General features: G+C 50.7%; 1 protein-coding gene across 15 annotated transcripts in view; it reads left to right on the forward strand.

The window, feature by feature from the left end:
• The window catches only part of Epb41l1 (erythrocyte membrane protein band 4.1 like 1), a 121,611-nt gene that overhangs the window by 47,544 nt on the left and 61,336 nt on the right, over window positions 1-12,731 (forward strand). Inside the window, exon 1 of one of the 15 annotated variants that reach the window (XM_076851788.1) lies at window positions 4,146-4,216. The exons of 13 other annotated variants lie outside the window; for them this stretch is intronic. In XM_076851788.1, the coding sequence (XP_076707903.1) occupies window positions 4,201-4,216 (16 nt within the window). In that variant the 5' untranslated portion in view covers window positions 4,146-4,200. Of the gene's footprint in view, window positions 1-4,145; window positions 4,217-6,111; window positions 6,211-12,731 lie in introns of those variants that run through there. One more of the 15 variants, XM_076851792.1, reaches the window with a different exon arrangement.

Below are 12,731 nucleotides of genomic sequence, written 5' to 3' on the forward strand. Positions count from 1 at the left end.
GATTTCCCATGGGGTGCTGGAAGTACAGGATCCATTAGGAAATGTAGCAAGGAAGAGTCTGGTTGGCAGAACTCAGCCTCAGAGGTGTCCCGGCATCCTGGTGAACTCCTGACTCCCACTTTCTCCCTGGCCTCTGGCTCTAAGAGTGAAGGTGACCCAAGGGACACTTATTGTGCACATATTATGAGCTGGAAACTGAGCTGGGCCTTCATGGGATGAAGGGTGCAGAGTGGCCTTTAAGGCTCATAGTGCAATGGAAGATTGAGACCCTTCAGTACACCACACAATCAGCGCTGGCGGGCAGGGTGCGGGGGGCAGAGGGAGAGGCCAAGAGGTTATTTCTAACTAGAGGGGTTGCTGTAGAGAGGAGGGGAGGAAAATAGGCTTCCTGGAGGATGCCTGGAAGAATGGCTGTGGGAAAGTCTCCCAAGCGGAGGGAAGAGCATGTGTGAAAGCGAGCGGCTGGGCAGGGCCTCATTTGACAGAGAACATCACATGGGGTCTGAGGATAAGGCTGAAGAGCCTGTAGAGACCAGGCTGGGAAAGGTCTTGAGAGTCAGGCTGAAGTGCTGGAGTTGGCTCATCTGAGTGGCCAGCCACTGAGTCTCTTCCATCGGGAAGCAGAGTGGAGCAGCTCCTTGATGTGCCCTGTGGAGACTGCATTATATTTAGGCAGCACTGTATGTAGTCGATTGTCCAAGCCACCAGAGCAGGTGGTGGGAGCCTTTGGGATGCCCAGTCCAGTGCCAGTCCTGGCTGTGCGTACTGAGGAGCGTGATGTATGGGCGGCGGTAAGCGTCCCACCTTTGAGAAATGACAGTCTTGTGGAAGTCAGACAACTGAGCCCAAAATATAGAAAAGGAAACAAGGATGAGAGGAGGGTGTCGCAGGCCAAGAGGCAGAGATGGGTTGGGGGAATATGGGTGGAAGAGGTGGAGAGGGGTGCGGTCCTCCTGGGGGAAGACAACCGTGAGGATGTGAGCTTGGAGAAACTAAAGGTACTTCAGGGGATCCTAGGGGAGCTACCTGTGGTGGAGAAGGAAGCACTGAGCATTGTCAGTCACTCTTTGTGAGTACTCTTTCGTGTCATCCTATAGCAGGGTTAAGAGGGGGTGCTGCTATTATTCCCACTGTACAGAGGGAAACTGAGGCTCAGACAGGGTAAGGCCTTGCTCAAGGTCACACTTGTAGCTCCCGTATTAAAGAGTGTCCCCATCTCTAGCCCAGCCCTCTTCCTAGGGAAATCACTGCCCTCAAAGCTCTCCTACCACACTGCACTAGGTATGGATAGTGCTTTGTGTGGCCCTTGGCGCAGTTTGGAGGCATCATCAGCATCCCACACTAGAATAGGATCTCATGCAAGAGCATGTGGTTCTCACAGTGTAGCCTGGAAGATTCCTGGGAAATGTGAAGTCCTTGCTGGCTGCAGCGTTTTGGGAAGGTTTCTTAGAGGCATCAAGAGGAGCTAGATGGGGGCTGGGGTTATAGCTCAGGAGCAGAGCGCTTGCCTTACACCTGTGAGGCACTGGGTTCGATCCTCAGCACCACATAAAAATAAATAAAATAAATAAAGATATTGTGTCCATATTTTAAAAAATCTTAACAAAAAAGAGGAGCTAGATGGGGAAGGTCCCTGCCAAGTGGGTGCTGCTGCTTGTCCACCCTGCTTGTTTCCCCACCTGGACACAGCTGCCCTGCAGTCCTTCCAGAGAGTGCCAACAGTCAGCGAGAACAGCCTTGCCCAGGCGGAACTTGCTAGGCCTGTGGGTCATGCTGCTCTGAAAAGTTTGGCTCTGATAGCTTCCTCCCTCTGGCCCAGCTCTTAGCTGCCTGGGGCTGCAGCTCAGCCCACCCAGGCCCTGATGCCCTCTGGGAAGGGGGCCAGATGCCCTGCAGCTCTCTTGCCCTAGAATACCCTCTGCCCCATGACCTCTCCTTTAACTCAGCTGGGCTTAGCTATCCCCTCCTCCAGGAAGTCTTTCCTGATCCCCATGGGCTGGGTTAGTACCCACCCAAAGAACTATAATGTAACCTCACATGCAATTTAAAATTTCTAGTAGCCACATTTTTCTAGCAGCTAGGCATGGTGGCCGGTGCCTATAGCCCTGTAGTCACAAAGCTTGGGAAGCTGAGGTGGGAGGAGCCAGGAATTTGAGATAACAACCTGGGCTATGTGGTGAGACCCCCATCTCAAACAAAACAAAAACAATAAAACATACACACGACTAAAATGGAACAGATAAAATTATTCCAATGATGAATAGAAAAATTATTGAGATATGTTCTTTTTTATTTTGCCACGAAATCTTCAAGATCCAGTGTATATTTTACATTTAAGCATGTTTTAGTCTGCATGCCACTTTACAGGTAGGTGCTCGACAGCCACCTGTGGCTGGTGACTACCATATTGGTTAGCATAGCTCTAGAGGCAGGGAGAAGTTTGTAAGGGTTGGAGCTCAGAGAATGGCATCAGGTGGATCTGGCAGTTACATGCTGGTCCTGCCATTTACCAGCAAGGTGAACTTTGACAAGTCATTAACCCAACTGAGCCTCAGTTACTTTAGCTGTAAAAGGGATTAGCAAATTCAGTGCCAGAGAATTGTTTGGGTGATTAAACAAATGAACGTATGCCTAGTGCCAGGCACAGAGGAAGTGCTCAGAAAACGGCAGTAAGATGAATTTTACAGTACTCTTTGATGTGATGGGTTATTTGCCTTTCTCCCTGCTGGGTTGATTGTGAATTCAAGGGCAGAGACGCTCCAGTTCCTCTTTCCCTAGTGTCCAGGGCTTGGCTCTGTGTGACCGTTACCACTTCCTGAATGACAGATTGAGTCCTTTAACTAGGACTGCCCCTCACCCCACCTGCCCACCCAGAATAGAGTGGCTGGGAGTTCTGAAGCCACCGACTACCTCTTTGCAAGTTGCTGCTTTTCTCAGGGCCTTGATTTCCTCCTTTGAAAGGTCAAAGGGGGGCCCTTCCTGAAGTATTCGGTTGAGTCTTGACCCCACCAGCGACCTTGGGGCCCTGTGGCTGACAATTATGTGTTTCACTTTCCCAGTGGAGAGAATCACTTCCATTCATCTCTTCCTATATTCTGGACTTTTGCACCTTCAAGTTCCATCATGTAGGTTAAAATTTAAGAGGAAAGAATTTCTCCTACCTCATAGGCAAGAGCAGAGAGGGGACAAGGGGTCCTGTCCTTTCTCATCTGCCAGCATTTACTCCTCCTGTCACAGTAGCCCAGTGACAGAAGTGGGATAGGGAGAGTTTCCTCCCAATTTATAAGTGATAAAATGGGCTCAGAGAGGTCAAATAACCTGCCCAAGTAACATAGAAAGAACTGGTATAGATGGGTACTGTGGTGAATGTCTGTAATCCCAGCAACTCAGGAGGCTAAGGTAGGAGGATCGAAGGTTTGAAGCCAGCCTCAGCAATTTAGCGAGGCTGTAAAGCAACCTAGTGAGACCCATCTCTAAATAAAAAAAAGATAGGGCTGGGGATGTGACTCAGTGGTTAAGTATCCCTGAGTTCAATCCCTGGTACTGGGAAAAAAAAAAAAAAAAAGAACTGGTACAGCAGGGTTAGAAGCAGAATTCACATCTAAGGAATGGAAAATCCCTTCTTTGTGGGGTGGACTCCTCTTCCCTTATGTGGGCCCCTGGCATTTCTCCATGGGGAATTGAGGCTTTCAAGAGATATGGTCTTGGGTTGAATCTTATTCCTGTGCCTTATTTTCCCTGCATAGGAAAACTGGATAATAGAAATAGAAAAATAATCATAGAAAATAACAGAAATAGAACTAATAATAATCACAGAAGAAGCTCAATTTTTGGTGTGGTCCCATTGACCGGAAGTGAATTGAGTCCTTTGGGTATAAATTCAGAATGAAGTCTGAGAACATCCTGCCTTGGTCCTGGAGTTATCCTGGGAAAGTGAGAGGCTCCTTGTGGCTGAGAAGGATGGGAATGCAGCCCTGCCCCAGGGGATGAGGGGCGTGATCCTGTCTGGGGAAGGGAGAGGGGAGGGGAACCAGGAGGAATTGAGTAGGAGGAATGGGGAGGGCCTTGGCTGTGTGGCCCAGAGCCTCCTGCCCACAGGAACTTGGGAGCCCGTGGCTGGCAAGGCCAGCCAGCAGAGGAGAGGAGAGTGAACCTGGAAACAAAATACCAGCAGGCAGGCAGTCGGGAAGCTTTCAGCAGATGTGCATATGGAACAGTAAGTTCACCTGGTGTAATTCCTGAATTTGATGGATTCTTTCATTCATTTGTTTGAATAAAGGCATGTGAACTGAACTCACTCAGCAGGCACCCAAGTGACAGTGACTTGCCCAAGGCCATACTTCTGAGGGCCTGTGTGGGGCCTCCTGAGGTGCTGAATTTAGAGGCCAGGAGATAAAAGGGAGATCTTTTAAGGATGCCTGGTTCTTTGAGAGTTGGCCTGGGCCGACTGGACCATCCTCCTGTCTGGAAGGAGGGTGAGTCCTCCAGTGATAGGAGCAGCTGGCTTCTTTCCACTCTTGCCCACGCCTGAGCCTAGTGGGCAGCAGGGAGAAGCCATGCTTGGGATACCTGATGAAGGAGTTTTTCATGTTTATCTTGGAGGGGAGAAGGCCTACCTTGGGGTTGGGGCAAAAGGATACAATGGCTATGTTGAGTTCTCTGAGGGCTTCTGGGAAGAAGGCATAGCCTCATCTGTGGAGGCCCTGGGGTTGGGACCAGCACCTAGGGAAGGGCACCATAATGGAGCAGCCACTTTGAGAGGAAGTGAGGAAGGAGGGAGAGGCCTGTTCCTGGAGTATGGGATGAGCAGAGCAGAAATGGATAACCCCCTGGTGAGGTTGAAACTGAGCCAACTGCAGCATGGGGGGACAGATGGATGGCTTTGAACCTCTGGGGCTCTCAGTGCTATGTTGCATAACAGTGGCCAGCACACTGTAGGTATGCAAGAATGATTGGAAGAATGAAAGAAGATATGTGTATGCGTGGGGCTGGTGTGATGGTTAGGGGGTAGGGGTCTATGGGCTGCCAGTGTGGGCAGAAATCTTTGAGGATGTTGTGGGTTGACCCCATCTTCTCCATGCCTTCCCCATAAACTGGGGCCCTAGGGACAGGCACATCCCACTCCTTCATTTTTGCAAACTGAAGCTGAAAGCATGGAAGCAACTTGCTAAGGGTACTCACTCAACCAGGGGCAGAGCTGGACTGCGACCCAGGGCCTCTGCCCTCCAGGGTTCTCTACTTAGAGGCCCCTGCCTGTGGATTGAGTAAGGGGGGATGCCCTGGTCCAGCTGGCTTTTTGAGTTTTAACAGTGCTGGTAGAGGGGAGGAGCAGGGCTTAGCTTGGTTTTGAGCCATGACCTGTGGCACAGGCCCTTTGGCCTTCACTTACTCCTTCCTGGAACCTGGGCGCATACCCAAGGTGCCTCCCTCCTCCACGGCAAACACACCTTTACACAGGCCCTGCCCCTACTAGTTCCCTAACGTTTAGGGTCATTGTCACCAGCCTTAAAGGCCCAGAGGATTCCCCTGGAGGCAATTGCCTGTCTCCTCCCTGATAGGGGAGGAGCCCAAGTGAGTCCCGGGCAGGTTCTGCCCTGGGATGTGCTTGTAGGGGAGGTGAGGGGATCTGACTCGGGTGGGATGGGAGGCCCACTGAGGCTGAGTCACCCCTTCTGAGTCAGGGATCCTCCCCCCTTCCTCTCTCTTCCCCCTCACTCTCTCCAAGGAGCCCCCACCGGAGCTTGGCCTGGCGAGGAGGCCGGCTGGCCAGGGCCCGGGTGGGGGGACCGAGACAGCCCCGCAGTGGCGGCAGGCACCAGGAGGGGGTGGCCTGGGTGCCAGGGAGGGCGGGGGACAGTCGGAGAGGCGGCGGAGAGGAGGCGGAGGCAGGGGCCGGGCTGCGCGAGTGTGGAGGCAGGCGCACCGCCGCCCCTGGGCTGGGCGCGGAGGCCGGGCGGGGGCGGGCCGCGCGTCGGGCGCCGGGCCCGGGGCTGTGGGCACTGTGCCCAGCCCCCGGCGCACGCCGACCGCCGCCGCCGCCGCCGCTGCTGCTGCAGTCGGCATCCATCAGCGGGCGGGGGTGTCGCGAACAGGCTGCTCCGCAGAGCCCGCCGCGGCCCGCGCGCCGCCCCGCCCCGCGGCCTGCCGGGCCCGAGGAGCCGAGGGGCCGCCCCTCGCCCAGCCGCCCGAGATGGGGACCCCCAGGCCCAGGTAGGCACGTGGGGGCGGGGGGCTCAGGTGGCATTGAGGTCGGGGCGCGCTCCATCTAGGCCCAGCCTCCAGTCCCGGGAATCCGGGTGCGCCCCAGAACTGAGTTTGCTGGCTGTTGGTCCCCTGGCCGGTGTGGGGGTGGTCCTTGTTGTTTCTCCAGTCCTGCACTTGTCCCAAGACCCCTGAGGAGGTGGACTGACTGGAGGACCAGCGGTTGCTGGGTGCTGGGCTCCGGCGGTGGGCCCACTCTCTTCTGGAAGGCCACTCTTGCTGCCTCCTCTGGAGGCCCAGGGTTCTCTGGATTTCTCCTCCAGGCTTGGATGCTGCAATTCTGCTATCTTGGCTGGAGGTTGGATGCTGGGAGCTCTCACCCTCATCCTCACCCTCAGCCTTTGGTTATAGAACCTTCCACACTCTGCACTCGCTTCCCATCTCACCTCCTCTCCAAGTCCCCCAGAGCAGGGGGCATGAACCTTTGCCCTAGGACTTTTATGACTCTGGCTTGGCTCTGCCCTGGTCAGCATCTGTCCCCACTGATTACAGGGAGAGGACTTGTGTCTGGTGCCAGTTGTGCCTGGCATCTACCTTCACACTTGGGGAGGTCTGGGATCCCCAAGAGGCTGGGGTCTTGGGGACTGGAAGGTGGGGGGGTGACTATAGCCACCAGAGTATTTATTGGATGCTGTGGCCATGAACTGGCACAGCTATATGGGCCAAAGTGGTCCATGGGGACTTCGAAGGACCGGACAAGGACTAGGAAGGAGTTCTGGGATGCTGGCCTCTCTCCACTCCCAGCCATGATTTTTGCTTTAGTCCAGAGCTCTGAAAAGCATTGGTGGGGGAGAAAGCACCACCACGTGTTCCCACCGTCACTCCTGGATCCACATGTCACCTCCTCTGCACCCCAAGGTGGGTGGGTAAGAGGGCTAGAATTAGGATTTCTCCAGGACTGTGTGGGGTCCAACTGCGCCATATCTCCTCTTCCCCCTCAGCATTTAGGAGTCTTCCAGAATCAGCAGCAGTTGGGCCAGGTAGAGAACCGAGGACCAAGAAGGTGCCCTTAGAAGCTCCTGTCCCAGGCAAGGGTGTGGAGCATGGAGGCGCTGTGTGCCTGCGGCCCACCGGTGCCTCCAGATGGAGCCTGCGGCAGAGGCAGCCTGTGCCAGTCTCCTTTCTGAGCCTTTGTGGCCCAACCAGGCTCTGCCAGCCCCAAGCAGGGATAGAGCTGGCTTCTGCTGACTGTGCTGGTCCAGAAACCTGTATACGATATTTGTGGGGTCTGGTGCATGATCACTGGGATCTCAGGGGCACCTCAAGGCAGTCCTGGAGGGTATCAGTGTTGGGGGCATTGTTCCTGTTAAAATTTTATGGCAGTTCCCTGGGCTCAAATCTGTGAGCTTCTTGAAGTGTTCCTTCCATAGAACTCCAATGAGAATAAGGCTGGGTCCTAAAATCCTCACTTCGTAAATATTGAAAGGTGGGTGGAGGCCTAAGGAGGAAGATTGACTTGTCCAAGGTCACATAGCAGCTGAGTGGGAGAGCCAGCACTAATGTATCCAGGACTTCTGCCTCTGGTTTGGGGTTCTGACAGCCTGCTTCCCTGCTGCTGTGGCTGTCCCCCACATAGACTCTGCCAGGGACTGGACATTATAGCCTAGAGCCTGAGGCTGCCTCTTAGGAGTGGCTTTATTCTGCCCTACCAGCCATCCCCTCACAAGGTGAGCAAGAGAGGACAGATCTGCCTCCTAGATAATTGGCCAGGGCTGAGAGAAAGGGCAGCCAGTGGCCCTGGACCCTCTTGGACTACACAGAACCTAGAGGATGCCCTGTGCCCAGGGAGATGTTCTAGACCTGAGTCTCCAGAGGGCAGTGGAGAGGATACATTGACTAGATAGGCTGAGACAGGAAGTACCTCTAATAGGCTCCATCTCTGTGGGCCCCTTTCTGGGTTTCTTTGCCCCAGTTGTTCAAAGGGGATGATAATCTTTACCTGGAGTGATATCAGTGATTATGCAATCAGAGCGATGGCATACATTGGACGTTTACTGTATGTCATGCGCTGCAATACATGCTTTGCATCCTCTCACAGCAACCCCATCAGATTGCTGCTATTTTTGTCAACTTTTTACAGATGAGAAACTGAGGCTCAGAGAGGTTATGTTACCTGCCTGAGGTTTCACAGCTGGAAAGTGCGGCTGTCTGAGTCCAGAGCTTCTCTATTATGACAGTATACCCCGGGGCAGTGGTCTGGAAGTACCAGCTTGGTGTCCATCAGGGCTGGATCATTGACTGGTGGCTCAGGGAAGGTCTAGGTGGAGAGGTCTGTGTGCTGGGTCTGGTGAAGTAAGGGTGGTTCTATGGCCTGAATACTACTGAAGTCCTGGGGGATAGAGAGAGAGATACTGGCTGGGAACCCTCAGAGAGGAGCCGGCATTGGCCTGTGTTGTGGCCAGAATCCCCTTCGAGTGGGGGTACTTCAGACTGTCTGCTTCCATTGCCTCTCAGGGTAGATAGATTGGCTACTTGCCCCCTACCACATTTAGTAGGGTTTCAACCAGCAGAAATAACCTGGGTAGGAATTTGGGGGCACCAGCCAGAACTGTGAAGAGGAGGTCCTGTTGTCAGGGACCTCCTGGGTGGATGGGTGGAGGTGGGAGCAGACTGGCACTGCTTCCTTTGTGGGCAGGAGGCTGTAGATAGAATAGTGACTGCTGGAGTTTATTGAGCACTTACTATGTGTAAGTGCTGGGCTTACACCTACAAGTCATACAGTCTTCACAAAACCTGTGAGGCAGCTATTCTTCTCATTTTATGGATTGAAGAATTGAGGCTTACGGAGGGAAAGACAAGCTCAAGGTTGCACAGCTAGGTGGTGGGGGAGGTAGCATGGGTCAGAGCCATGTTCCTGATGACCTGCACCTTCTCAGAGGTCATACTTGGTTGTGTTCAATTTGAAACAATCACCCATTTAAATGCATTCCATTCCTCCGAGGCCTAGCTGGGAGACCTGGACATGACAGGGCAAAGATAAAGAACAAACTATTGTACCTGCTCAACATGGATTCCTGTTTTGTGCTCAGGAAAGCCTTCAGGAAAATGGGGGCCGTGGAGCTGTGTACTGAAGGCTTAGTAGGATTTGGTAACTGTAGGGAAAGGATGCCCACTGACCCAGGTCAGAGGGGAAAAGAATCAGGATGCCTTTGAAGAAGAGTGGGTGGTGTGTGTGTGTTGGGGGGACAGGTAGTTTAGGGGAGAGGCAGGGAAAGCAGGGAGGTGACTCAGAAGGTCAGCTTGTGTTTGGGTCTTCAATGAGGTTCTGGTCACAGCCCTCTGTGTACTAGCATTGTGGCCTTGGGCCTCAGTTTCCTCATCTGTGAAATATGGATGAACACACCTATCCCATAGGGACTGTGTTGTGGCTGTTACATAAAGCCCCTCGTACAGTGCTGTCACATCGCAGGAACTCAATAAGCATTACTCCTCTCCCCTGCCGTCTCTCTTAAATGTCAGGCTGAGGTGTTTTGGCTTGATGTGAGCCTGGAGGCTCTGGGGACCTTTGTAGGGGTTTGGTCTTCAGAGGAGCATGACAGAACTGTGGTTTGGGAAGGACCTTTAGGCAGTTGTATGACCTATAATGAGGGGGTGAATTGTGACCTTGCAGAGAAGCCTCATCTTAGGGACATGGAAGGCTCAGGAGGGAGGAAGGTTAAAACTTGCACAAGATGTTCCTTGGATAGCTTGCCAGGATGTGGGAGGAGCAGGTTGGAGTGGGGAAGACCCCGGGTCAGGAATTCAGTTTGAAGCTTGCAGGGTGTGAGAAGACGGTCTGGTCTCCCTTCAGTCTTTGGGAAGATCAGGCGGCTCCTTCTTTGAGCATCTGGGTTTTTTTTTTTTCTTTTGAATTATTTCCTTTGGATAAATCCCCATCAGAGCTTCTCCATAATAGCAGCAAATTGGGACTAAATGTCCAACAATAGGAAGATGATTGAGAACGTTTTGGAACATTCACTGGATAAAATAATATGCAGTGGCGAACAGCCGCAGAAATCCTTCTTGCAGAATATGCAGCCGTATCCTGGCAGAGCTCTTCTGCATCCTTTGTTCATTTCATGCTTTTATGACTGCCTGGTGACAGAGGCAGGGGTGGGGGGTTAGATGCTTACTGTGCATGAAGAGTTGAGGCTAACCTCTAATCTCCAGGTCAGGGTTCCTGTTTTATTCATGGTCCTCACACTTGATGATCAGCAGATTCTTGTCCAGTGAATGAGTGAACCAAGAAGAGGGGAAGTGACTTGTTCAAGATCATACGAGTTATATAAGACCCAGTACCTGCTACATTCTTCTTACTACTTGGTACAGATGTTTCTCCATTTACAGTGGAGTTGCATTCCAATAAACCTATCCTAACTTGGACACATCCTAAATTGAAAATGCATTGAATATACCTAGCCTACTGGGCAACACAGTGGACTGTTGAGTATGGGCTATCCATCCTCATGATCAAGTGGCTGACTCGGAGCTACAGCTCGCTGCTGCTGCCCAGCATCCCAAGAGAGTATCCTATGGCGTATTGCTAGCCCAGGAAAATATCAAAGTTCAAAATTCTAAGTGTGGTTTCTACAGAAGGCATCTTGCTTTTGCATCATTATAAAGCAAAAAAAGAAAATCACAAATTGAATGTCATCAGTTAGGGACCATTTGTATGAGTGAGGGGAGTAGGATGCAGAGGTCCCAGTGAGGACTTGGGATTCGCACAGATCAGCACTTAAGTCTTATTTCTGTCCATACCAGTTGTGAGCCCTTGGCAAAACAGTTCTCCATGCCTCAGTCTCTCCTTCTGTGATGTTGATAGTCCATGTACTGCTTTTGGAATTGTCGTGAAGACTTCATGCATTACACACGTAAAACTCTTGACATGGTACGTAGCACCAGGGTACATGGTACATGGTATATGGTACAAAGCACCACGAACCTTAGCTGTCATGGAAATGATGTCATAATGTTAAAATATTTCTGGTACAATTAATGTTAAGTGGGAAAAACCCATAAAATTGTGAGCATTCAGGGCTGGGGTTGTGGCTCAGGAATAGAGCGCTCACCTAGCACGTGCAAGGCCCTGGGTTTGATCTTCAGCACCACATAAAAATAAGTAAATAAAATAAAGGTATTGTGTCCAACTACAACTAAAAAATTATTAAAAAAAATTGTGAGCATTCAGATTACAGTGGTATAAAATTAGGTCTGACCATAGATGCAGACTGGAAGAAGTTGAGTTATGGCAAGTATCATGGAATAAATAAGACTGATCCAAACAAATCTTTCTTTAATGTTATATTATTTTTTCTTTAGTTTTAATTTCAAAATAAATTCATGAAAAATCCTAATAATTTGGAAATGTATTCTCCCCTGAGCTACACCAAAATCCTGCTCTCCAGAAGTAGCAGTGATAGTATGCATCTTTCCAAGATAGTGTCTATACTTACATAAACATGGAAACAAGAATGGGATTATGAATTGCATTACTTTTTATAACTTGAATGTTTAATCCATGTATTGATAACCTTTCATGTCAATAAATTTGTATTTTCATGTCATGAAAGTCTATCTCAAAAATTCTCATGGCTGGGGGTGTGACTCAGTGGTAGACTGCTTTTCTAGCATGTGCAGGTACCTGGGTTACAGTCATAGTACTCCCCCCCCCCCCCCGCCAAAACCCAACAATAGTTGTGTAATGTTCTGTGTGTGTGTGTGTGTGTGTGTATGTGTGTGGTATTAGGAATTGAACCCTGATGCCTGCTAAGGCAAGTGTTGTACCACTGAACTACATCCCTAGCCTTTTAAAATTTATTTTATAGGTTCTTGTTAAGTTGCCTAGGCTGGCCTTGAACTTGTGATCCTCCTGCCTTATCCTACATGATACATCTTATAGGCATGCACCACCAAGCCCAGGTGTAATCATTATTATTTTTTGTACTGGGGATTTAATATAGGGGTGCTTTATCAATGAGTCACATCCATAGCCCTTTTTATTTTGAGACAGGAGCTCACTAAGTTGCTTAGGTCTTGCTAAGTTGCTGAGGCTGGCCTCAAATTTGTGATCCTTCTGCCTCAGCCTCCTGAGTCGCTGAGATTACAGGCATGCACCACTGCACTGGTTGTAATTAATTTTTAATGGATAAATCCTAGATAATTGGGCCAACCTTCTGTTGATAGAAATTTAAACTTGCTTCCAATTTTATTCTGTTCTAACTAACACTGACAATGAACTCTCATAGTGTTTAAACAATTAATGAAAATCAAGTGAGAGAAGAAGTTTGAAACCATGAGACTATGAGAGTTGCCCTTGAAGGGTTGCTGCTTCTCCTCCCTTCTTTTCCCTCCTCTTCTCTCTTCCCAGTGGAAGATGGCCTGCTTGGAAGAGACTGTGTGTCTCTGTTACCCTCAAAGGGTGTGGATATTCCATCTTTCGGACCCCTTCTTTCCCTTACCCAGTATAGAGCTCACCGGTGAAAATTTCAAAT

This window comes from Callospermophilus lateralis, chromosome 3 (genome assembly GCF_048772815.1).
Source record: "Callospermophilus lateralis isolate mCalLat2 chromosome 3, mCalLat2.hap1, whole genome shotgun sequence".
Taxonomy (NCBI): domain Eukaryota; kingdom Metazoa; phylum Chordata; class Mammalia; order Rodentia; family Sciuridae; genus Callospermophilus; species Callospermophilus lateralis.